General features: G+C 37.0%; 1 protein-coding gene across 1 annotated transcript in view; it reads left to right on the top strand.

Annotated features, from left to right (window-relative positions):
* GRID2 (glutamate ionotropic receptor delta type subunit 2) overlaps positions 1 to 25720 on the top strand; it is a 490302-nt gene that overhangs the window by 279532 nt on the left and 185050 nt on the right. Inside the window, exon 9 of the mRNA XM_088133270.1 lies at positions 12550 to 12747. Coding sequence (XP_087989396.1) covers positions 12550 to 12747 — 198 coding nt within the window. The remainder of the gene's footprint in view (positions 1 to 12549; positions 12748 to 25720) is intronic.

Here is a 25720-nt window from a genome sequence, read left to right as displayed (position 1 = left end):
ACTTGTTCAGGATCCTTTCCTTTCCTTCTTTTTCTTATTTCTTTTTGCAGATTCCACCTTGTTTTGTTAGTTTATAGTTCAATGTAGTGCACAAACTCAGAAAATGGATTAATTCAGTAACCAAGTAAAGCATATTGCATGCGCCTAGCTAGTGGGTCATTTTTTATCAGGAAAGGTTAAATATCATGTTGTTGTGACTTCCTTTCATTCCTTTTACATTTAGCGAGAAGATAATGGTTGGAATGATGGATAATGGCTTGTTCTTATTTATTTATTTATTTATTTATTTATTTATTTATTTATTTATTTATATTATTTAGAGTCCACTTTTCAGAATAACAATCCTCCCAAAGCAGCTTATCAGTAGCACAAACTATTGCCAATAAAAACACAATACATATTATTTTAAAATAAACAGACTTCTAGGGCCCAGGAGCGTATAGAGAAGAGAAGATTTGAACAGGAAGAATCTTTCTTCACTTGTTTTCCTCCTTTTGTTCAAGAATTTGTCCCACAGGGCAGTTGGTGGCAATGCACTCTCTTTGGAAGTTACTAGATAGATGAAGAAAGGTCCAGGTATACATTATTCTTTTTTCAACACACTGTTCTTTTGTGAAGATTTTTGGCAATCCTCAGTCTAAAACATTTGCATGAATACCTTAACCTGTTGTTTCTGTTAGTAAGCAAAATGTAGGCCCATTACTTTGCATTTCTAAAATATTTCTAGATAAACAGGAAAAGCTTGAAAATGCATATCTGTATGATAGGAATCTGAATCCAGTTCAAGTCAGATGAAGCACAGAAGGGGAATGCCTTTTTCAAGAGAGAGAGTTTCTACTTTGAGTGTTATCTGCTTCAATTCTCCAGCATTATTGAAAGCAGTGGCTGAAAATCTTTAGCCATTTCTAGTTTGGCTGGAAACTCCAAAGAGTAACTTTTACAGTGCAAAGAAGATAACTTATCAGAGAATACAAATTATGTCCAAAGTTCATGAGTTTAAAAAAATGTCCTTGCAAGAGCTATGGATTATTGCTAAAGGCAGGTAAAAGTATTACACTTTTGTCCATACAATCACCAGCAGTTGAATTAGCATTTCCTTTAAGCCTGGTGTGCATCAGATAAAAGTAACTAGCTAGCTGGTCCTTTGTACAGTTCTGACCAAGATTCAAAATGTTCTTCCTGTCGTTATGTTTTTTAGAAAATCTTTGCCAATTCTCACTCTAAACCGTTTAATAAATGTCTTATCTTGACAATTCTGCTGCTACAAAGAAGAAAGGCCTAGTAGTTTACATTTCTAAAATATGTACAGGTAAGCAGAAAAATGTTAAACATTCACATAAATATGATAGATTGAGTTTTCAGCATTTCTCCCACACAGCTTCTTTTTGGCTGAGGAACACAATCCCGCAAGAGTCAAAGTTAAGTTAGCAGAGTCCTAAAATCATATTATGGACAGTCTCACAAAATGGGGAAGAAAATCCCTATTTTACCAATGACTGCCATGACAGCTATATCCTGTTATAAAACACTCATATACAAGAAGGCAACTTGTTGAGGCTGCTTCCTGATAGCATTTCCAAAATGCTCTGGACCAGTTCAGGTTAGCTCCGACTTATTTTTTGAACAGGTGGGCTTACTTCCCAAACAGCTTGTCCATGCAGGGCCTAGAAGTGATCTTATCGATAGAGACACTGATGCTTTGCTTTGCAGAATGCCAGATTCCAATTTATATTCATTTTTAATTAAAAGAATAATTTAAAATTTAGTTACATAACCTAGAAAGTGTGGAGGCTTCCAAGGGAGATGTACAAAGGATTATGTTGCCTCCTACAGTGGAATTATAGTGAATCAAAGCTCAAGGATGTGTCACTGCATGGACTCAAATTTGTCCCTTGCTATTTGTATGTCTCCTTTTCCTCCCTCTTTCAAAATGTAAGCTTGTTAGGTCATAAACTGTTGCATTGCTTTTCACTTAAGGGTCATGTGTGCCTATGGCAATTTATAAACAAGTAATAGCATTAATCTTTATTATAATGACACTTTCCTAAATTGCAGAGTGATTTGGTGGGGAGTGGAAAGAGAATGGAAATGGAACAGTATTCTTTACCAATCAGCACATGATATGATAAAAACCTATTTTTAAAAAGTATTTGAGCATTATGTTAAGATTTATTGAGAATCTTTAGCTGACTGTAGTAAGAAATGGCAAGGCAGCAGATATTTTCTGCATTACCTTTTTGCTGCTTGTTTATATCTATATTTTTTGCTGCTTGTCTTATTTATAGTCTTCTGAGAAGAAAAAGCATCAGGATGGACAATCTTAACAAAAAAAAAAATCAAGATTTTTTTTCCCCCTGAAATGTTGCTAATTTACAGCAGCCCTGATAAATGGCCTCATTTTATTTCTGGATGAATAAAATCATCATGAGGATTAATGCATGACAGAAGTGCTTGACTATTTGCTATTCTTTCTAGTCATACCAGACCTTGGATTGGAAGCTGCCACTAAATATGAAATACATTTCCTGAGATTTCTGGGAAGCTGTCATTTTTAATTTAAAACACATAACATGCAGTAAGTAATAGAGGTTGTGAAATGGTTGACACCAGTAAAAATAATACCTCAAGTAATTCAGTATCTAAACAGAAGTAATTGCTTCCAGTGCAGCTGTTAGCCAGAGTTAAACTTTTCTGAGGTCATTTTGCACGTTGACAAAATACTTGTGGGCCAAAGTGGACCACGATATAAAGACTAGGCATTCATTTAAATTTAGAATGGAAACAGTTAAGTTTGTAACCTTAGCTCCAGTTCAAAAGAGACTAGCTTCTGCTTGATTTAAGCGGGTTTCTTCTACACTGGGGAGAAAATTGTTTCACTGTGATGCAATTTGCATGGGAATAGGGCTTCTTAAAAAATAAATTTAAGGAGTGATGACAGAAACTATAATCAATCAAGGAAAGATGTAATCCATGCTGCAGAAGACTTTAATTTTGCCTTAACAGGTGGCTGCATCTAGCCAACCTTGGCTGATCTTGGAAGCTAAGCAGGATCAGTCCCAGTTGGATGGGAGACCTCTGAGGAATTCCAAGGCTGTTGTCTAATCTAGAAAGTTAAAAAATAAATTCCCCTTCCCCAAAAAGCAAACCACATCAGTAACACTGCCAAGAAATCAGCTTTATGACATAAAAGGGAGCTTTTATTACACAGGATTTTCATTTTTTACTAAGGAGTGTAATGTTTTATTAAGTTGAAATCTGGAGAAAGGAGACTAAAAGTATTTTGGGAGGAGTAGTTGTTGTCTTTCATTATTTAGTGGAATCAACTTGTTGATGAATATGAAAAACAATTCTCTACCAACAGGGCCCCAGGGCCTCAGCCTAGATCACTAAGCCTTTGAAGCTAACTCCAAAACAGGGAGAGGTGAACTTCACAATAGCATCACCTCTTAGACTATTATAGGGAAACTGTAATCTCAGTCAGAGTGGCAGTTGTGAGGACTGTTAGGAATTGTAATTCTGCAAGCTTTGGGAAACTTCAGGTTTCTCATTCTTTACCGAGATCATAAGAATTATTGCTCCTAGGATAGATTTCTTTAGCAGAGCATAAACTTATGTTTTTCAAAAGTGTTTTTCCTGTGTCTTTAAAGGGTTTGGCAGCCCTTTAGAAGACTACTACATCTCCTATCATCCTTTGGTCATAATCTGAGCCTGAAGCACAAGACAATTTGAGATAGTACACTAAGGGGGCCAAGGTTTATTATATCAGACATAGACATCTATGGATGTGATTTCTTTAGGGTATAATTAATGATAATAATAAATGGTCCTTTAATGACAGTTGTTCTCACTGATTTCATTCACCAGCTGTTTTAACTAGTAGCATAGCACTGTCCACAACCTTATGATGCATTGGTTCTGCCTGGTTTTCATTGACCAGTTATTGGAGTACAGTTTAAACTTTTCATGTTGTTTTATTTTTCCCTAGCCTATTTATATGATCAGTCATTTTCTTTTAAATATTGTTTTCTTAACCATGGCTAGCAAGAGAGGGCTTCCATAAGGAGAATATTAAATGTTTCAATTCAATTTTAGCCATCGATTGATTCTCAACATCAAGATAATGCATTTTGCTGTTCAATTAAAAATAACAAGCTGTTATGCCATTCTTTGCTCAAGTGTAAATGAAGGAAAAAACGGTCAATAAAGCAATCAAGAAAATAAAGTATCGGTATCTCTATATTCTTTCTGAAAGTTTGTGGGAAAGAAATATAGTATGATTAACACTAAGAGCACCTAAAACTTTTGAGGAATCAGAAGAGAGAGATTGTGCCATATAGATATGAGATCTATATTTGTAATCATGATTTGCACAGATGTTCTATGATTTTGCTGCTGATTTCACTATCTCTCGGCTGGTCTACTCATGCAGCAGAATGAGGTGCAACAATGAAGTGTTATTTTAAACAGGCCAGATGTGAGAACTAGCCCTCACATAAGTAAAAATAATAACACCTGATCACAGATCTGTCTGTTACTCAGGCAAGGGAGAGATAGAAACTGGTCTGCCAAAAGAAGAGACATGACTATCCTGTCATGCTGCTCAGGAGAGAGTAAGAGGCACAAGAAATTTGACCCTTGCTTTTGCTATAAATAGAGCTTATATTTGATACATGGCTGTTGCTGGAATTCTTTCATAATAAATCAATAACGTTCTGACAATAAATCTACTTATCTAAGCTTCTACGTCCTTGGAAATCTCTTGACATTTGTCTGGCTTGGATTGAGGGTGTTTGTTTGTTTTTTAATTTTGCAGTACTAGCTGAGAGAAGTCTGACATCCATCCTTCCACTAGGCAAAATGAGAGAGACTGCTCAGGCAGGAGATGTGTGTCTGCCTGCCCTGTAGCCTCTAAGTTAGTCTGCTGCCTTCAGATGCAATAGATACTACCCCATCACTAGCAATGAAGTAGGAACCACCAGCCTATCCAATCAGTTTTGTTACTGACTATCTTGTTCTTTATATACAGTAGCAAATTCCCTTGGGACATTTTAAACCTGTACATCTAAGAGCAGAACTAGCAGCTGCCGTTTGTGATTTGTTTCCTATATAAACAGCATTGGGTGGTTTTATACAGTATTCCAACATTGTCAGGGAAGTGGTTCTTTCTTGTTTGGCAGAATGGAAAATGATATTACTTGCAGAGTTCAACTTAATGGATTAAAAGATCAGTATTAAGATATATTCCAGTTTGATGGGAAAATTCTAAGAGGTTGAACTTAAGTCATTTTATATGCTCTGTGAATGCTAACAGTCTGACGAATTATTTGACCTTGCTGTTTCTTTCAACAAGGGAGTAAAAGGTCAGGAGTTTGCAGAACAGACCTTCCAATGTGCTTGAGACCTCTGCAGATTCCGTTTTATATTTCTCGCCAATCAACATGTCTCCCTTTCTTTCTCGGCTTTCATTTTGATTTTGCAGACCTACTAGAAGATGTTTGGATTTTTAAAGGAAGATTCATTTTAAAATGAATAAAATAGGCAGTTAGGCTTCTCAAAGAAAGCAGGCAAAAAGGGTGAAGGTTGCATAAAATTTGCATAGGTCACATTATATAGAAAGATGCACATACATCTTTGCACATCCATCCTTGCCTTACTTGACCTCTCAGCAGCTTTCAATACCAGCAACTCTGGTATCCTCCTGGATTGGCTCAGGGGACTGGGGGTGGGTGGCACAATGCTGTGCTGGTTTGCCTCCTCTCTCCAGGGTAGACTCCAGTCGGTGATAATTGGACAGGAGAGGTCCTGCCCTCAGCCCCTACTATGTGGGGTGCCACAGGTTTTGTGCTCTCCCGTCTCCTAATTAATATCTACATGAGACCACTGGGTGAGCATATCCGCCACCACGGGGTGAGATATCATCAGTACACTGATGATACCCAATCATTGATATAGCCACCCAATCAGAGTAGCTTTGTGTGAGATGGGTGGCTATATCAATGTGATAAATAAATAGACAGACAGACAGACAGACACTGTAGAACTAAATATCAACACAATATTTAAGGCCAAATTTGAGAAGGTTGTCTGCCGTCTGAATACTATTTGTTTATGAACTACTTGAAAATTGTAGCTCTCTCTTCTTTGTTATTTTACTTCTACTAGATAGTCCTTCAAAGAAAGGATGTCTTTAAATACAGTAGATTGTCCTCAGTAAGGTAAAACAGATAGTCATGTTACCAATGGAAAAGAGGATTAAAAAAAATCATTTACCTTACAGAAATGGGTTCTTAGTAATATTGTAGCTAAAAATAGGATCTTGTGGCTTAAGAGGATATTTAACAATGAGTGCTGGGTATTTCACAGTAGATTGGCATGATATCCCCAAGTTAAGGAGCAGTCAATTTCATTTCTAGAGGACGTTTAGTAGTTATGAACAGCAGACATCTTCTTTGCTTTGGTGGGATATATTGTATTTCAACACCTACATCAAGAATAGGCAACTAGGTGTTTTGAGCTACAGCTTCTGTCAGCCAGCCGGAATGGTCAGTGGCACAGGTCTCTAAGATCTTCAGTCTGAAACATCTCGAGGGCATTATTTTGTGTGCCTGGCATATACATATTAGATAGCATACCCCATGTTTAATTCATAAAATCAGGGCAATTTTCAGTTTGGAAGGGCATTCTCTAGATATATTTATGGATACACACAAACAAACCTACATATTAGAAAACCCTTATGACTTTGTAATTAGGTAGCCTGTATAGAATGGAAAGGAGCTTAAATACCATTTTTGTGGCAGAAAATGTGTTTGGAGATGTATTGCTTTTCAACACGAACTCTCAAAATGGCTAATAAATAATGAACCAACACTGAATCACCCAAAATGCAGTTATGAGTAAAGAAAAGTAGCACCACAATAAAAACACATTAAGATTCAGCAGTTTCAATAAAAATGGCCAATTAAAAACATCTGAAAGGATCTAGTGCAGTGTTGTCCAAACTTGGCCACTTTAAGATGAGTGGACTTTAACTCCCAGAATTCCCCAGCCAGCCATGCTGGCTGGGGAATTCTGGGAGTTGAAGTCCACTCATCTTAAAGTGGCCAAGTTTGGACAACACTGATCTAGTGCAATAGACAAGTTTATGTGATGCCAGAAGGATATTCATTTTATTGCCAGAACATCCTCTTTGGCAAGGGTATTTCAGATTTGGGATGCCACAGCTGAGAAGGTCCTTTCTTTAGACTTTACCAAATGTTAAAAAATGGGGGGAAATGTGGCTAGGAGCCTGACATGTTGAATGCAATATCCATCAGTTTCATGTGATAATGCAACATTTCAGATGTTCTGGTCCTAAAAAGAAATCCTTGAAAAAGGCAATGTAAAGTCACGAAGTCCTAGAATCAAGCTTAACTAGTGACTTTATGGACACATCCATGTATTTTTCCTTGTAATAATAAATGAGTGGTTTGTCCTTGCCTTCTTTCAGGATTTTTTTTTTTCAACTACTCTATGGGCCTGGGATTTCTTGCTGGTTTCCCATCCAATTACTATGCACACCTGTCCTGCTGAGTTTTTTCTAGATCAGCCATGGTTGGCCAAGTGCTGCCACCACTGTCATTAAGCTGTTTTAAAAATAATAAACCACACTTTCTGTTTTGCTAGAAACAGATTTTTAGCTGAAATTATATGACAATGAAGGTGGTAGTCAGTCTCACTTAGCAGTGTTCTAACCTAAATTCCTGAAGAGTCTTAAGGAACAGCCCTACACACAGCATGATTTGAATTTTGAGTGACACAAATCTCTTGATCCAGGAAGAACCACAAATCATGGTGAGATCATAAAGATTGTCATTGCACTTTGATTTATTTTTCTCTATTACATTTCGAGGATATACATGTAGACCAACTCAAGGTTTGCTAGCTTGCACTCAAATCATTCCTCCAAGGCAGAAAGCAAACGGTAGGCTAGAGAGTGTCCCCTCATTTGTCTCCAATTCAATCTCCTCTCTGCTGCCTCTGTGCAATGGTTCAACAAACACAGTGATAGTCTAAACCACATGTTTATGGGTTGCAGGGGCCAGACAGGTTACAGTGGACAAAGCAAAATAAAGGAGGATCTCTGGAATATTTGAACTAGCCCTCAGGAAATTTATTCTAGTATAGAAAGCTTCTTTGAAACTGCTGCTCTGAGACTGGTGTGTGTGTGTGTGTGTGTGTGTGTGTGTGTGTGTGTTTCCCTGTTACTTGTTTCCTGACATTTCATGCAAGGAATATAAAGACATGAGTCTTCTGGTTCCTTACCAGGGATGTGTAAATTGAGGTCAGCAAAAATCTCTTCTGCACATTCTCTGTAACCCAACAAGAATGTCAGTGAAGCTATAGAGCAAACCAAGTTTCCTAACTGAATGTATACTCATGAGCAACAAACTATCAGGATATTATTGTGTTTGGTAAAGTCTAAGGAAGATCTGCCACTCAGTTGTGCTACTGATTGCCTTTTTAAAAATTCTTCCTATCATACATGGTTTTACTAGCCATATCAAGACAGGCATACTTTTTATCTTGATCATCGTCAAGCATGTGAGATAATGAAATAACTACCCTTTATCTCCAGAAGGAAGATGGAAAGGATTGGGGTTGATCAGAATCTATTATTTGTGAAAAATATCCACTTTACCAGGCACAAAATAATGACACAGCTGTGTGTTACAAATGACCTTAAGCCGATTTTCATTCAAAGATTAAATATTTCAAGAGAATTTCCTAAAAGCACCTAGATGCTTTTAATCAATATCAAGATTGGTTCATTAGCTCCACAGTTTCTTTTGTTATTATTTATTTATTTAATGAAACAAAGCAGCATTAGTAAACAAAGTGATGAAAAGAGTAGCTAATCTGCACCTCTTCTGAAACTCTATAGAAATAATCTTTGCCCTGATCTCCTGAGGGTCCTGCAGAAGCCAGCTATGGATTTGGTACTCTAGACAATAGACAGGGAAGAATACATTGGCTCTGGCAGGACTCTGGAGAGCCCACTGTGGAAGATTACATGGTCTGAGATAAAACTCAACAAGATGGCTTTACATCAGGATCTAAGGCCAACTATGGTTTCAAGAAGCTTTGCAAGACCAGATTAATTCTGCTCCATCCCAGCTTGTTATTAACCTTGGATGTAAAGAACAACTTTTTGAAGCCTCATAGTTGAATATATATATAAAACCATCATCCTCTGTATTTGAAAAAATTGAAGAAGGAGCCTCTAACTTCAAGCTGAGATAACAGAAAAAGAAGCGTAGAGTGTTTTCTTGAATTGGAATGACCTGGGATGTTTAGAATCCCCTTCAGGGCTTCACTGATCACCAGATTCTGGAAATGTAATTCCCTTAATCAATTGCAGCAAATCAAGGGAAACTGCTATGCCAAATACATAAGTGTATTATGAGATAAGTGTCTACTTCAGCTGATGCATGGAGTTCTAGCCACATCAAGGCAGGCAGGCAGGCAGGAAATGGATGTGTTTGTGTGTGTGCGGTGTGTGTGAATGTATCCTTCATTTCCAGCATACACACGTTACTTGAGATATCAAATTTTTTAGTAGAGCTCTTTGGTCATTGCAGAAATGACCATATTAATGAGCATTCTTTGCAAAAAAATTCAAGCACAAAGATTTTGCCATGTGTACTTCCCCTGGAGCCTAGCATCTGGAGTGAGCATTTGGATGCTCTGAAAAATGAAACATAATAAATCAGCTCAAGAGTTGAAAAGTCATCCACGTCATGCTTGAGCAAAATGTTAATACCCTGACAGTTTGGGAATCTGTAATTTGTGGCTAACTGTTGTATAGTAGAATCCACTCTAAGTTCTCCACCTACTTTTGTCCTTGGTTTCCTGAAAGTTGAGCATGAGCAGCAAAGCTGTACAAGCCTTTTCAAAAATCTTATCAGATGAGCAATTAGTGGTCACTTTTAACTGCCTGAATACAAATTCTGAATTATGAACTGCTATTATCTACTATCCCAAGAAAGGAGTTAGGAATAAATCTTTGCTAGTGTGAAGATTATCATCTGAATCACTCTGTTTCTAAAGAGGTCTAAGGAATGTTGTACATAATGTATCAAATTGGTAAACGATTTGTATATAAGTATATTTCTCCCTGTGTGCGTGTAAAGGCTTTCATTAACTGCAGCAGATAAGATTTACTGAACAGAGAAACAAGCCATCTTTTTGATCTGTACTAACTCAGAATGTGTTTATATATAATAAGCTTGCTGTTCAGTGTTGCAGTAACTCTATCTGTCACTTCACTGTTAGTATACTCTGTATAGAAAACTAACTGTTGCCTAAAACTAAAAAAAAAAAAAAAACCCTAAGTAGTTCCCTAAGATCTGTTTTGAGATACTATATATGTGATTTAAAATACAGTTGGGTGATCATGATATTCTTTTCTTGCATAATGACTTCAGAATGATAAAGTTCCTTGGATTAAGTTTTGTTATGTTGCCATGTAATCATTCTTAGCTCTATTCGAAATAGTTCAGACCAATAATTCTGAACGTGGAAGCTAGAACTTAAATATGAAAACCGAACATTGCAAGGTAGACAATTTGACACGTGCAGAGACCTACTGAATAATATGAAAAGTTTTCCTTACTTTTTTACAGTTACTAGAGTAAAAACTGCAGTTTGTCAGCTATGGAAATTAAGATGAGACATAGCAAGACCGTTTTGAAAGCGGTTTCCCTAGGCATAGTTGGATTAACTACGGAGCAAACTGGGATACAAACTGTGTGGTAGGGGGATTCCTGTGACGCAACTGCTAACTTTGTGCTCTGGTTTGGACAACAACTGCAGCTGGTGATTTCACAAAAGCAAATTCCATGTTAGGAGTCCTTGGGAAGGCCCTGAAAATAAAACTACCAATATAATGGTACATCTCAAAGTGGATACAGTAGAGGAAGGAAGATAATGTACAGCAAAAGCAATTAAGGGGTTAAAGTAGTTCTTCTACAGAGACAGGCTATGGTGCCGGGGGATCTTCAGTTTACAGAGAATGCAGCTAGGGGAAACAGCACAGAGGCATATAAAATCATTATGATGTGAACGTAAGAGAGAGAAAAATTCTCCATTCTCACCAAGTTAGAATCATTCATTGAGACTAAATGTGGAAAGATGCAGGACCAATGAAAGGAAGTCCTTCTTATTCAACCCATAGAATTTGACGTACAGAAAAGCCACCACTAGATTATATTAAAAGAAGATGAGATAAAGTCATGGAGGATAGGGCTGTCAACGGCTACCCGTTTTAAAGACTATTTACTGAATCTCAGACAGCACATCTTAAATATCAATTAATAGGGAACAATAGAAGAGGGCTGTTGCCCTTCTATGGAAGCATGCACTTTTCCCAGATGCATTTATTTGACCATTCTGTATCTTTCTGAACTACATAAGTCTTTGGCTTGATCCAGCAGGGCTGCATATAGTAACATAACTATACTTTCAATATATGCTGAAGGCTATTATCCAGCATGAGAAGGAGGGTCCTGGATTAGTACAAGAGTATTCATCACCAACTCTGTCACTCATATAATTGTATGCCTTGTGACTCTGAATGAGGATGCATAGTTCCACTTACATCTAAAGGTGCATTCAGTGAGTTTAGCTGCATTCTGATGATCTCTGTCCAGAAGTTCATACTCCTTCATAATAATCACACTTTGCAGAATTGGAATATTTACTTCAGTGTAATGGGGCCACATTCAGATGACTGCAATGCATAGGCCATATCTTGTATACTCTTTGACCTCATTGATATGTTTATGAAACATGCTTTCCAAGCAAATTAGACAACTAATTTGTATTTATTTGTATTTATTTATTGATTATATTTTATTTTTATATTTTATATTTATTTGTTATTTATTTATTTATAATGTATTAGTTAATAACTGGGTAGCCAGTTTGGTCTAGCAGTTAAGACATCAGGCTAGAAACAGAAGACTGGGATTTCTAGTCCCACCTTAGGCATGAAAAACCAGCTGGGTGCCTTTGGGCCAATTGGTCCCTCTCAACCCAACCCACCTCACGGGGTTGTTGTTGTGAGGAAAATAGGAGGAGGGAAGAGTATTAGGTATGTTCGCCACCTTGAGTTATTTTATAAAAATAAGAAAAGCAGGATAAAAAATGTAAAAACAAAAATATACTATTAAAAATTGTTATTTTTAATGGAATATAGTAAAACACATTACTACTTATCTGAAGTACTCTTATTTGACCATCAAGAATTGAGGAAGTTCATTCTGCCTCTAGACTTGAGCTTCCTTACATCTCATAACAGGAAACCTCTTCCTTTGCTACATGAAATAGAAATAATAGCCTAGGATTGAGAACTTCGAAACACCAGAATCCATCAGTAAACTATTTAATTTCTGCAAATTTAGAAAGGAAATGAGGAGAGGAAATTGGGATAAAGAATAGTGAAAAAATAAGGTTTGAAAATATTAGTTTCCTTTGCCATAAGTGTGACTCTTTTTCTTTTCTGTATAGGAGGAACCATTTGTGATGGTGTCAGAAAATGTTTTGGGCAAACCAAAGAAATATCAGGGCTTCTCAATTGATGTCTTGGAATCCTTATCTACTTACCTCGGCTTCACATATGAAATTTATGTTGCACCAGATCAGAAATATGGACTCCCACTGGAGAATGGGACTTGGAATGGACTGATAGGAGAACTAGTATTAAAGGTAAGGAGATTGATAACCACTGACTGAAAACATATAGAGGGCAAATGCATGTATATAATTTTCACCTCCTAATTATTTCTAGTCATTAGACAAAGTCCAAATACAAGGAGATCCAGTTAAATAGTACTGAAATTAATTGAATTCTCAATATTTCTCCTTTAGTTCTTCATAAGATTCCAAACTGAAAGATATTGTAAGTAATGATTAACATAATAAAATGGAAATTAAATAAATTAGTAATTAGAACAAACTTAACTTTCAAAAGATCAGTAAAATGGACAACTCATTAGGATCTGCATAGGCTTTGCAATGAGTCAGATTATTCTTTATATAATTCAAAAATATTTCTCCACAGTAATTGGAAATCATTTATTTTTACTTAATAAGAGCCAGTTTGGTCTAGTGGTTAAGGCACCAGGTTAGAAACCAGGAGACTGTGAGTTCTAGTCCCTCCTTAGGCATGAAAGCCAGCTGGGTGACTTTGGGCCACTCACTCTCTCTCAGCCCAACTCACCTCACAGAGTTGTTGTTGTGGGGAAAATAGGAGGAGGAAGGAGAATTAAGTATGTTCACCACCTTGAGTTATTTATAAAAAGTAATAAAGGTGGGATTAAAAAATTCTATAAATAAATAAATTCCAATCATTATCTTTCAAAATGCAGATGAAGAAGTATCTTGGGAAGGTTAATGTATGGTGGAAAAGATGTTGGAGGAATCAGCCATTTCCCATGTTTTCTTCACTTGTATCCTGGCCCAGACTGTTTCAGGTTTTTTAACGAATGGAGAAAAGTATACTAAAACTTTCTGTAAATACAGGTGTACATTGAGCACAACAATTGGCCCAAGTTGTTCAAGAAAGAATGCCACCCCGTGCAACTAACATAGCTTCAGAGGCCATTCAAGTTCAAATTAGAATCTCTGTTCAGGAAATCAAGAGCTTTGTATGTCTGTCTATCACTAGGAAAGTCAATGAACAACTACACTTCATTGCACCTTCTGAGGAAAAAAACCAAAAGATAGATTGATAGTTGGATGGATGGAGTGTGCATGTGTGCGTGTGTGTGTGTGTGTGAGAGAGAGAGAGAGAGATCATTTTATTCCCTTTTGGAGTAAACAGTATTATGCAAAGTACAGAAAGGAGTAATAAGTACTAAGCCAAAGAAAATAAAGACTGAGATAAGAAAAAATATCACAGCTAAAACAAGTTTAAGCTAATAACATTCACTTTATCCCTCAATGCCATTCTGTTCTTACAAGCCATTCTTGTTGCCATCACAACCATACATTGTTTTTATATTGCCTCTTTTCAGTTCCATCATTAGGTTTCTTTGTCTTCCCTTTCCACCCCATCCATTCCCTCTTCCTTCCTATATTTGTTTTATAATGCAATCCTCATTCATTTCCTCTAAATTACCAAAATAGGTCATGTACCTCCTTTATACTGGTCACTCAGTTTTGTATTCAATATACATCATTCAGCTCACAGTCATTCTTGACCCTTTCTGTTTGACTTTATACCACACATACTTTTTAAGTATCCCATTCCTACCACATTCAACTTCTTCTAACAAATCCACCTCTTACTTGTTCAGTTACAGTCTAAGCACATAAGGAAGAATCAGATGTATAATCCTGCATTTCCTGACTAATTAATTCAAATAGAGTCAGTGAGGTAATTTACTCCCAGGTGCAGGCATAAGAAGAATTGATAGCCAGTCAGTCTTTCCACCCATCAAGATGAAAGCTGAATAGAAGGTGTTAGGGGCTATGTTGTACTGATGGAAGAGAAGTTGAATGAGGAGCTGAATTAACTAGCCTTTTTTTCCTCATTCTTCTTATACTACTGCCAAGTGGAAGGGGAACTTTGGGACATTTTGTTTTCTTCTAAGCTTAGGAACATTATCATCAGATACTAGTCATCCACAATACCATCATCCATCAGAATAAGAGTTTGGCTTTCAGTCACTGGGTCTCATTTCTCATGTCTTTCCCAGCCATTCTATGCCCATCTTTGATAAAAATTCTGTGGTCTGGAATGGAATGTCCTCCTTCTGGAGTTTCAGATTTATCTTATCTTTGCCATAGATAATGAACTTTGCTAACCATCACAGCTTTGGTCAACTGAGGCTTGCGCAGAAGTGGTAGAGTATGCTAGCAGCCTTGGTCATACCATTCCACATGCAGTATTTCCTGCAAACAGTAAGGACAGTACTGATCAGTTGTAGATTTTGACCAGTTTGCCCAAGCACAACCAAAGCCCAGTTTTACCCAATGTTATTCTATGCAGGCTAATATAGAGAGTACCATGCAATCCAATACACTGTTAACCACATCCCACCAACTAGGAAGTATATGCAGTGTACCAACACACATTCAGAATATGATATACAAATATAAAGACATATGCATAAAGGGCATTTCCAAATGCAGTGGTTATAATTTGGAGGTTTCAAAAAAGATTTACTCCTTACTATTCCCCCTATGCCAGTTATAATTTTAGAAGGACATACTTCATAGAAATGTTCCAGCAAAAATTCTGAGAACTAGATTCAGAGGGTTCAGTGCCTTTAAAAATATGAGGGAACAAAAAGGTAATTTCTGCCATTACCAGCCTGGACATTAAATCTGCATGATTTCAACAGTTTCAAGACAGGCAAAACTAGGAAGTTATGTGGCAGGAAACAACGTTTGAGTCTTGGGACAATCGTGAGGAAATCTTGCAGTTTTTATCAACATACTAGCTGGATTCTCATATCATACCAAACCATTGTTCTGTTAATATGAGTCTTTATAAGGGTGTTTAATATGTCAAGGGAAGAAATAAGCAGTGTAAAGCAATCTTAGGGGAAGTTAGTGTGATTTTAATAAGCTAGTACATTTTATAAATAATGCACAGCATTGATAGCCATGAACAATAATGGAGGTATATGATCAATAGAAAATGTTTCTGTTTTGTTTTTTATGCATAATGCTATTTACATTTGTAGATGTATGAACTGGGTACATAAACTCTAATCTTAAATTAATAAATCATCCTCTTCTAATTAATTCAATCAATTAAATAATTAATTCAATCAAATAATTCTATCATCAATAACTTACTAGAAATAAGTACAATATATCCTGTGTATATTGTGTGTTCATCTTTTGGACTGAATCCATAAAGAACTGAAGAAACTGTACGATTTCAATTAATAGTGAACATAACCTGAACAGTATGTTTAAAACAAGAGTTGGGCAGGGATGTTTGAGTCCATTCTAGTCCCCAGGGACACTGTTTCCATTAAGGCAAAGTTTGGTAAGGATGTAATTCTTTTGGAAAAGCCGCCAACAATTGTTTCTGCAGAAGTGGCAATGCTGGGGAGGGGATGTTGAGTGGTGTGATGAACTGCCTGACATGGACATGAGTAGCACGTTTTATCACCTCAACAAACTATCTGCCCATCAGAGGTCTTCTGGAGTAGTAAGACTAACTTTGCTTTGGACATTATTCTCCTTAATCTCTTTGATGTGTCCAGCCAGAAGCTTTAATTTTGTTCTCTTTAGAGCTAATATAATACATCTATGCTGATCCTATGAATATAACTGGGAATTCAGCTAAGCTCTCAGCACTCTGATTATGGGCTCGGGCAAGTCCATTTAAGTATCGGGTCTAAACTTACATTTATATTATCCATAATTGGGACAGGTTTAACTCTTTCAACAATAATGAATGTATGCTAGGCTAACTTTTACAGATGCTGGTCCAAGCATTTAATTCTAATAAGAATTGGCGAGGCTTAACATGCCACTTTCTTTGAGCCATCCTATTTTTTGTGAGCTGACTCTCTATGGATTATGTCTTACTGTACAAGCCTAATTGTATGCCTCTGCAGACTAAGTAACATAAAATATGGGCAGCAAGCCCCAACCCTGACAGGAACAAGTCATGCTCAGAAGGGGACAAGCTTTTCCAATCTGTTCTGCCTAAACTGTGTCCCAGAAATCAGAGGGAGCAAAGATACACCACCCCACAAGAACAGGTCAAAGAAAATGATTCTGAGACCACCCAGAAGAGACCTCCCAGGCCTGACATTCCCCTGATGATAAGGGGTCATTTTTAAGAGAACCCAAGCTTAACAAACAGGTGTTCCAACCCACCAAAGCCCAGTGATCAGAAGCAGAAAAGGAAGTGGAGAAGTAAAGAAAAAGAGCTTATGTTTCAGTTGAAGCAGGACATTTTCTGCCTTAGTTCAAAACGCAGAACTTCATCAGTTTGTTTGGTATCTGCTCTCTTTTCCTCATCCCAGCTACCTCTTTCTAAATAAAAGTGCAGTGCAAATATCTTGCTGAAATTCATCAGGATTGGTCTCCTCCAAAATATCTACCAACCTTGTTATTTATATCCCGCTCTACAAATAAAAATAGCTGCATGCATTTTAATTTATATTATAACTTATAATATAAGTTATATAATATAATTATATATTATAATTTATTATTATAACTTATGGGCAATTTCCTTTTCTTTTTCACATTTCAGAGTGGCTGAAGCTTAACTGGTTTGCCCTCAAACCTTGAAGTGCATACTTGAATTGAACTATATCATCTTCAAGTCTTAGAATTCCAATCTGAATTATATCAAGGCTGTTTCACACAGACCTAATAACAAATCCCCATGTATTTTATCATTTCCCTCTATTGTCACATTACAAAAGCAATTCATAGGCAATTCTTGAAAATGCTCTAGAGGCCCCATCCAAAATTCTGGGGATTAGAGGTAGGGCTCCCTCCCCGCAATATTGTGCATAATGAAAGTGATATGTAGCAGTCAAGTCCCAACGTCTCTGTCCCTAGCATGACTCCAAATTGTTTGGTAACCATTCATGTTTTCCATGTTGATGCTTGCAGTTTAAAGTTGCATTTTTCCCTGAAACATAGATTCACTGTTATATCACAGTGCTTTTTCCCCCCAACTACAGAAGATATTATTGTAAGTTAAGGAAGAATAGAGAGCAAGAAAAAGGAATAATCATTTGAAAAAACAGGAAAATAAGGTGAGGATAGATTTAATGAAAAGCTGAGCTAAAGACATTTTAATGGACTTTTGGTCGTCAGTGTACTCACAGGCTGTTTGTAATAGAATAACAATTCATTGAAAAAGTATCATTAGAACAAGCCAATAAAGAAATCCAAAACCAGATTTTTAATTCGTAGTTTAAAGGTGAAAATTCATCAAAAGCTTGGTGTAACAAAAGAGCTTTAATCTCTTCTCTAAAAATTATTAAAGCAGGGACCAATAAATCTTTCTTTGGCGTAACTGGGATACTATGGCCAAAAGGGCTGTTTCTCATTCAGTCAACTTTTCTGTGGGCAAAAGAATGAAGAAGACATTTGAAGATAAATGCAACTGGCCCACAGGTTCATGCACAGGAAATGGTCCTTCAAATACTTTGATCCCATGTCATTTAGAGCAGTATAGGTTGAATTAACCACTACCATGGTGGGATCTGATTCCAATACTGGAAACTCCCTTCTGTATTGCTCATATAAAGTCATTCACTAATTATTTTTAATCTGTTCTTCCATTCTTCTGGCATTCTTCACATACTGGTTCCAGTTACCATATTAAAGTTCAAGATTATCTTTCTTTCTCCCCACAATTTACAGCCGGCTATGGCTCTGTATTTTTTTACTGGTGTGCCTCTTTGCTTTGTGTGGGGCACTACAAAGCCTGCCAGGCAAGTCACCAATATAACTTCATTTCACACTGATTGTGAACTGTTACTGGGAAGTATCTTTCAGCTTCACTTCATCTCAGTACAGGGCCATGGGGAGCCAAAGAAGATCTGTGCTGAGTACCTGCAGGAACAGAGATAGGTATTACTCTAAGAAGGGTTGGTTGAGGTTCAGTATATTAGGTGGCAAAGGCTGGCCTAAGAATAGTGGTCAGATCAAAGGGAGAAAAGTTGAGGGAAAAGACCATGCTTGAAAGAGCAAAAATTCCTTGTTTCCATCTATTTTACAGTAACAATTGCACAATTCAAACAATGAAGCTGCTTTGAACACTACAGCAGCCCAAATTCCATTCTTCTCCATACTTCGAGAATTCTTTTATCTCTAAACTTTTCCCCACTCCATATTTTGTGTGGAAAAAAAAAAAGTTGACTCTGGGTTTATCAGCATAACATGAAACAGAGGAGGTGAGAGTAAAACAGGTTGCAAAGAGAAAAAGAATGGATCATGTGAACAAAGATAAGAGAAAAAAATCGGAGCAGTCCTATAGGAAATGGAAAGGGGATGAATAGAGAAGCTGGCTTGAAAGACCATTGATCAGTTTAAGCGGTGCTTGCTTTTTGATCCCCTCCTGTATTTTGAATGCTTACTTTGCAATTACAACATCTTATTTATTCAGTTATAAAAGCAATATGCCACCCACTCTATTAACAACCCACCATACAACATAGACTAGACAACTGATAGTCAACTGCGTATCCTTCCAAATGTTTTAGGATTCAGCCCAAACCAGTACGACTTGTGGACAATCTCCATTGTCAAGAGATTGTGGGAGTTGATCCAAAACATGTACATATCATCAAGTTGTCAGCTTCTAGGAAGTTGTATGTGAAATATTTCCTCTATTTATTTTGTCTGCCTTCCTCCAAAGAGTTTTCTTGGATATATATGGATAACGTATTTACCAAGTCCCTCTATGCGCATTTTTCCTTTTCAACAATGATATTAGATTATATTATCAGTAGCAGTCTGATAGCACCTTTTGTGACAAGCAAATTTTATTAAAAGGCAGAAGGTTTTGCACGCTGCAGCTGATGTCATCAGATGCATCAGACTTCTCCTCACACAGACTCCTTCTGATTTTGGGCTACTATAGAGAGCTCTCCATCTACATAGATTAAATTATGGAAGTATATTCAGGCTAAAGGTTAAGTGGTGAGCTTCATGCTCTGAGTAGTGACTGAATCTAGTCTGTGGAGGGCAGATACATAAGTAGCTACTAAATATAATGGCTATATTCATTTTCCAGTGTTGATACAATATGCCACATAATGGTAACAGGACAAGTCTACTATCATTGTGTTCTATTTTTAAGCATCTCAGAAAGATCTGATTGGCCAACATGGAAAGCAGAAAGATGGATTAGATTACTATTAATTTACCAAGGCTGAGTCCCACATTTCACCTACACTGCCATATTGAGTCTCTTGGAAGCTGGGTTTAACTTAGATTGTAAGACATCTAGAAGGCTGCATTGAAGTCCTAGGAAATTGCTGTTTCAAACAGTTCTGGGCTGAAAGCTCCATCATGAGATTCCTTTAAAAATGCAGTGCTAGGAAGTGCTGAGACATAAAATTATGCCAGCCCACACATTTTGTGGAAAACAGTCGGTTTTGCATGAAGACTGCTGAGGGCACCTTGCTGAGAAGGTGTGTCATATCTCAAAGGCACCATTGCAAGAGACATAAGGCAGTGGGGTAGTTACATTTCCAACATTAAAATAGAGCAGTATTCAACACAATGCACCTGCATGACATTTTTTCCAAGAAAGATAGAATTTTCAGGCATTTTCAGAGCTCCTAATGAGGTTCAGATTATCTTCTCCTTGTTTATTTGATGTTACAGCTGAAAGCATTTATCTGATTATTTGACTGTTTAAAATTGTAACACTTGAATCACATAAATATATTTTAATCTAATTATTTAAGAATGGAAGTCTGGTCAAATAGAAATAATCACTTTGGTTTTCTCACTGTTTTAGCATTAACTGGGCAACTGCGTGCATTGTCCCTGTTTTTCTATTTTTATGTAAAAGTCCCAGCCAGCCTTCAGCAATGTGGATGGAACCTAAGCAAGTTAGTTAAGAAAGCATATAGAGGGAAAAGAGATTGAAGGAACAAGGAAATACAAAAGGACAACCAACCAAGATATTTATATACAGAGAGTTAGCAAAATACTATGGCATCGAATGCTACCAAAAAAGTAGTGAGGAAAAATGGCATGTGCATTTATCTCATGAACAAAATAATTCTCAAAAAATGATTTTGTCCAGTAAAAAAACCAGATTTTGCTGCATGTACAAGCAGTCTATTGCAGCATGTCAAGTATTGATTTGTGCTTCTATAGTTATATAACAATTATTTGCACCATTTTCTATGCATAACAGTTTAACAGTTGTTGATGTCTTGATGTATTCTAAATGAAGAAGATGTGGTGAGCAGAACATTTTAGTCTTTCACTAGTGATGATATATCTAAATGCATGTTAGCAATGCTGTGGATTTCAGCTCACAACATTGCAGCAGTAGGATAAGTGTACACTGTGTGCTTTCATGTTCTAGCTTCTGAATTGCATCTCCAGTAGCAAGGCAATTACATCCAACCCTTATTAAATACTCTCTCAATTGTCTAATATACATCAATTAGAATTTCTGGTATCATAGCCTCATTTTTAAGACCAAACCAATAGAGCCAGATCAATCCTCAGGACAATAAAAAGGCAAACCACAAAAACAGAACAACAGAACACTACCTTTAGTTGTCACCTAAAACTCACAGTTCAAAGCACTCACACCGATTATTAATAAGTTAAAGTCCATACTGGACAGTGTCACTGTCCTTTCTCAGGCACTGGGTGGCACCCCCATACTTGCATATCAACAACCAGCCAACCTGAAGCAGATTCACAAGCAAGAAGGACAACAATGCTAACATGGGTTAGACCCTGCAACAAACCCGGATGTCTAATTTGCTTCTGCATCTGCACCAACAGCATTATCACAGGCCCCAACAAGTACACACACAAGATTAGAAGTGCTTTCACGTGCTCTTCCTCTAACGTGATATATGCCATCATCTTCCAGCAATGGCATTCTGGATTCTACATAGGGTACATGGGATAAATTTTGCACAGAAGAATTAATGGGCACAAATTTGGCATCAGAATTTAAAACAAAGTCATTTAAGAGCATTTCAACTTCCCAGGACAATCTATTGCGAATTTCAAGGTGACCATTTTGTAAAAATGAGATTTTAACAGCATGATTGGTCAAGAGATTACTGAACTCATATATATCAAAAGGTTTCAAGGTATCTCAAAAGATCTCAACAAACACAATGGGTTTTTAACACATTACAGTTATGATGAGGATAGATTTTAAAGAAATGTTCTTATTGTTTAATACAGTGGTATGTTGATTGATCCATTGTGTAATGCGCAAACTCTTCTGTTCCTCCTCTACATTGCTGAGATTCCCCTAAAGGACCTCACACAGCTTTAATTGCAGTCAAAATGTATTATTTCAAAAGAGCAGAAGCTCAGAGTATTTGAATGTTCCTTTTTATACTTTTTAAATGGCCAGTCAGTTATTCAGTATTTCAGTTTCTTTTTAAAAGTTAAATTATCACTGTAAAAACTCTGCAGAGGTGTTTGTGTGTGTGTGTGTGTGTGTGTGTGAGTGTATGTTTGCGTGCAGTTGTGTGCAAGTTTGTGCATGACAATTATAATACCCCATGTGGAAAAAAAATGTTACACCTATTAAAGTTGTGATGGCTGTCTCGTGAGATGCTCTGAACAATAAGCTAGTTAAGGGATGTATTAATGCTCTACTTCATATCTTAAATAGATCTGGAAAGAGCAAAAGCAGCATGGTTGACACATACAGAACAGGAAGCCATATGGTGCGGCTGCTTCATTTTCAGATACTATTAAACATCTTTCAGAGAAGGGAGGAATGTATTATTCTGAAGTTACTTTGCAGTGACAATATCCACAGGACAAATTAAAAGAACAACATCATATTGTTTCTTTTGGACATGACCTTGTAATAAAAATTTGGCACTATTTCATCTAAGATAGAAGAGGTGAATTTTCTGAGTGACTGGGGATTTCCAATTCCCATGTAGGCAGCTGTGCTACTTTCAAAAGACTCTCTCTAACCAGGTCAGAGAACTGAATTCAGCAGAACATCCTTCCTGCATTTTCTGACAAATCTGCGGGGATACAGCTACTCTTGGGCAACACTTTCAATATGCAGCGTGCAGCACCTTCTCTTCATTGGAGAAGGAGGTCTCCACATGAATTGTACCAGATAAGATGAAGGGGTTGCAAAGGCAACCACCAGGGTTCAGGCCGGATCCCCCGTGTTTATCTCCTGTAACATCATTAGTTGAATCGCTAAGCACAGTGTGTCTTGCTACACCAGCCTGATTCAGTATCAGCCTGCTGAAGAATTGCAGGCCTCAAGAAGCAACCTTGTTTCTGTTGTTCAGTCAACCAGTCACTTCCAACCCATTGTGACCCAGCGAATATCATTTTACCAGAATATTATGTCAAAATAGACCAAAATAACTATTTTGTTGAGTTATTATAAGCTGCTGCTTATGTCTTCAGTGATAGTATCCATACAACTTATCTTCTGTCAGGTTCTTTTCTTTTTTTTAATTGCCTTCCATTTTTCCAAGCATCACAGTCTTCTTTAATGGCTCCTCCCTCTTTCTTAAGGTATCCAAGATATCTAAATTTTAGCTTCACTATTACTGTTCTCAGTAAACAGTCTGGTTTTACGTTTTCTAGTATTGAATTATTTGTTCTTCTTGCAGGCCAAGGTCTTCTCAGGAATTTCCTCAAGTACCATTCAAAAGGCATCAATTTGTCTTCATAGCGTCTTTTTGATAGTCCAATTTCAGAGCCTTATGTTACACCAGGAGAAGCCAAGACCTTACCAGTACATGCCTTCGTTGTTAGTCTTAGCACTTTAATATTTTGTACAGATCTGTCTTTCTTCCAAGTAGAGACATTTATTTATTTCATGGCCATGATCACAATCCTTGTGAATTTTTGAACATAGGAAAATAAAGTCTGTTTCTGTTCCAAGTTCTTCTCCACCTGTTTGCATTGGCTTGACATTGCTTGGTAACTTTTTTTTTAAATAGTGAGCAGTGAACTAGCTTTTGTATACTCTTCTTTTCCCTTCAGCCAGAGATTCCTTAAGCCTTTCTCACTTTCGGTCTTCAAAGTAGTATCATCTGCATGTCTGAGTTGATGTTTCCCCTAGCAATCTTAATTCCAATGTCTATTTTTTTTCTAGCCCAGCATTTCTCATGACATATTTTGCATATAAATTAAATAAATTAGGTGACTACATACAACCTTTCCTGATTCTGAGTGGTTTAGTTGCTCTGTATTTGGTTCTGTTGCATCTTAGCCATCATACAAATTCTTCAACAGGCAGATGACATGACTCAGTATACCCATGGTTTTAAGGGCTATCCACAATTCTTTCTGAAATTCCTTTGCCCTTTCCAACATCCACTGGATGTTAGCAATGTGAACTTTGCTGCCCCTTATTCATCTGGCAGCTCTCATTCCATGCATTGTTGAAGTCTGGATTGTAACATCTTGAGCATTTCTTATTAGCATGTGAGGTAAGAGCAACTGTTTGGTAGTTCAAGCATTCACTGGCACTACCTTTTTTGGTACTGGAATACAAATTGATATTTTGCAGTCTCCTGTACCATTTCTGTTTTCCATATCTGTTCACATACCACATCATCATTTTAGCTGCATCATCTTGTAATATTTTAAACAACTGCAGCTTTGTGGTTAGCAATATTTTCCAGAGTCCATTTTACTTCACTTTCCAGAATACCTGACTCCAGGTCATATTTGATTAAACTTTCATGCATATCATCAATGTTTAGATCTTTTTTGTAGAGTTCTTCTGCATATTTGCAAAATTTCTTCTTTATCTCTTCTTTCCCAAGTTGATTGATTGATTGATTGATTGATTGATTTTCATTTCAAGGCCACCTGACTCCTCAATGACTCTGGGTGGCTTACAAACAAAAAATAAGAAAACTACATATAAAAAGATCATAACGAACCATAAGACCAGTTCAACAAACTGTAAAAACCAAACTCAACTAATAGGGACTCCACAACCAACTGATCCCAAGGCCTGGGAGAACAACCGAGTTTTAATGACTTCCTGAATGTCATTAAGGTGGGGGCTATATGAATCTCTGGGAGATGGCATTCTAGAGAGCATATGCCACCAGAAAAAAAGCATGCTTTCTGAATCCCATAAGATGACACTCTTTTATCAAGGGGATCCAGAGTGCATTCATTTTGCTTGATCTCACTGGAGATATTTGCCTTGTCTTTTATCATGTCCATCTCTACATAGAAATTTTCCTTAGTTTTCTGTAATTTTCTTAAATAGTCTTCCCATTCAACTGTAATCATCTTTGCATTGCTTATTTAGAGATAACTCTGTGTGTCTTTTTGCTCTTCTTTGAAACTCAGCATTAGGGTGGACAATTTTTTCTCTCTCTTATCTTTTGCTTTTTCCATTTCTTCAGCTATTTTCAAATTGACCAATTTAGCTTGACTTCAATAAAATTGCTTCAGATACAGACCTGGTTAAGTGGTTGCCTGTCATTAGGAAGAAAACTGATGAAATCCTCTTCTCAATCCTTTTTAACTTCCTACTTGCATTTGCTATCATGGTCAATAGCATCCTTTTGGAATGACCTGAATTATGTGGAGACATTGATTCTGACAGTGGCTCTTCTCTTGCTTTACACATTTGTTCCATCACAAGGTCCTGGGAAACAATTGTTCTCCTCCATTAGAATGGGGGGTATATGAATCTCTGGGAGACAGCTAACTGCAAGGCAATAGGAGTTATTTACCAGTTAGCTACCGAGGCAGTGACAGTAGTAACAGCAGCAGCTACCTCTCTCTGCTGATCCTCCTATGCTCCCAACTGCTTCTCATTGCTAAAAGATGCCTTCAGGTGTCTGTGTTGGGTTGAAAGCTAATGCTGCGCAGAAATGTGCCTGGCAGTTTCCTGTCCTTGTGAAAGAAGTTTCCATTTTTCAAACTTATTCTTGGGATGCTTGAGAATTTCTTTCAAATTTCTCTTGTTGATGTTTCTAAGCTTAGTTGTTAGTGATGGAATAAGTCTTATTGCTTT

Source organism: Python bivittatus, unplaced genomic scaffold (genome assembly GCF_059951505.1).
Source record: "Python bivittatus isolate LINGU-HERP-01145 unplaced genomic scaffold, Pbiv_v1 ctg000070_np1212, whole genome shotgun sequence".
Lineage (NCBI taxonomy): Eukaryota > Metazoa > Chordata > Lepidosauria > Squamata > Pythonidae > Python > Python bivittatus.
Note: the sequence above shows the minus strand (reverse complement) of the source record. Positions and strands in the feature narration are given on the sequence as shown.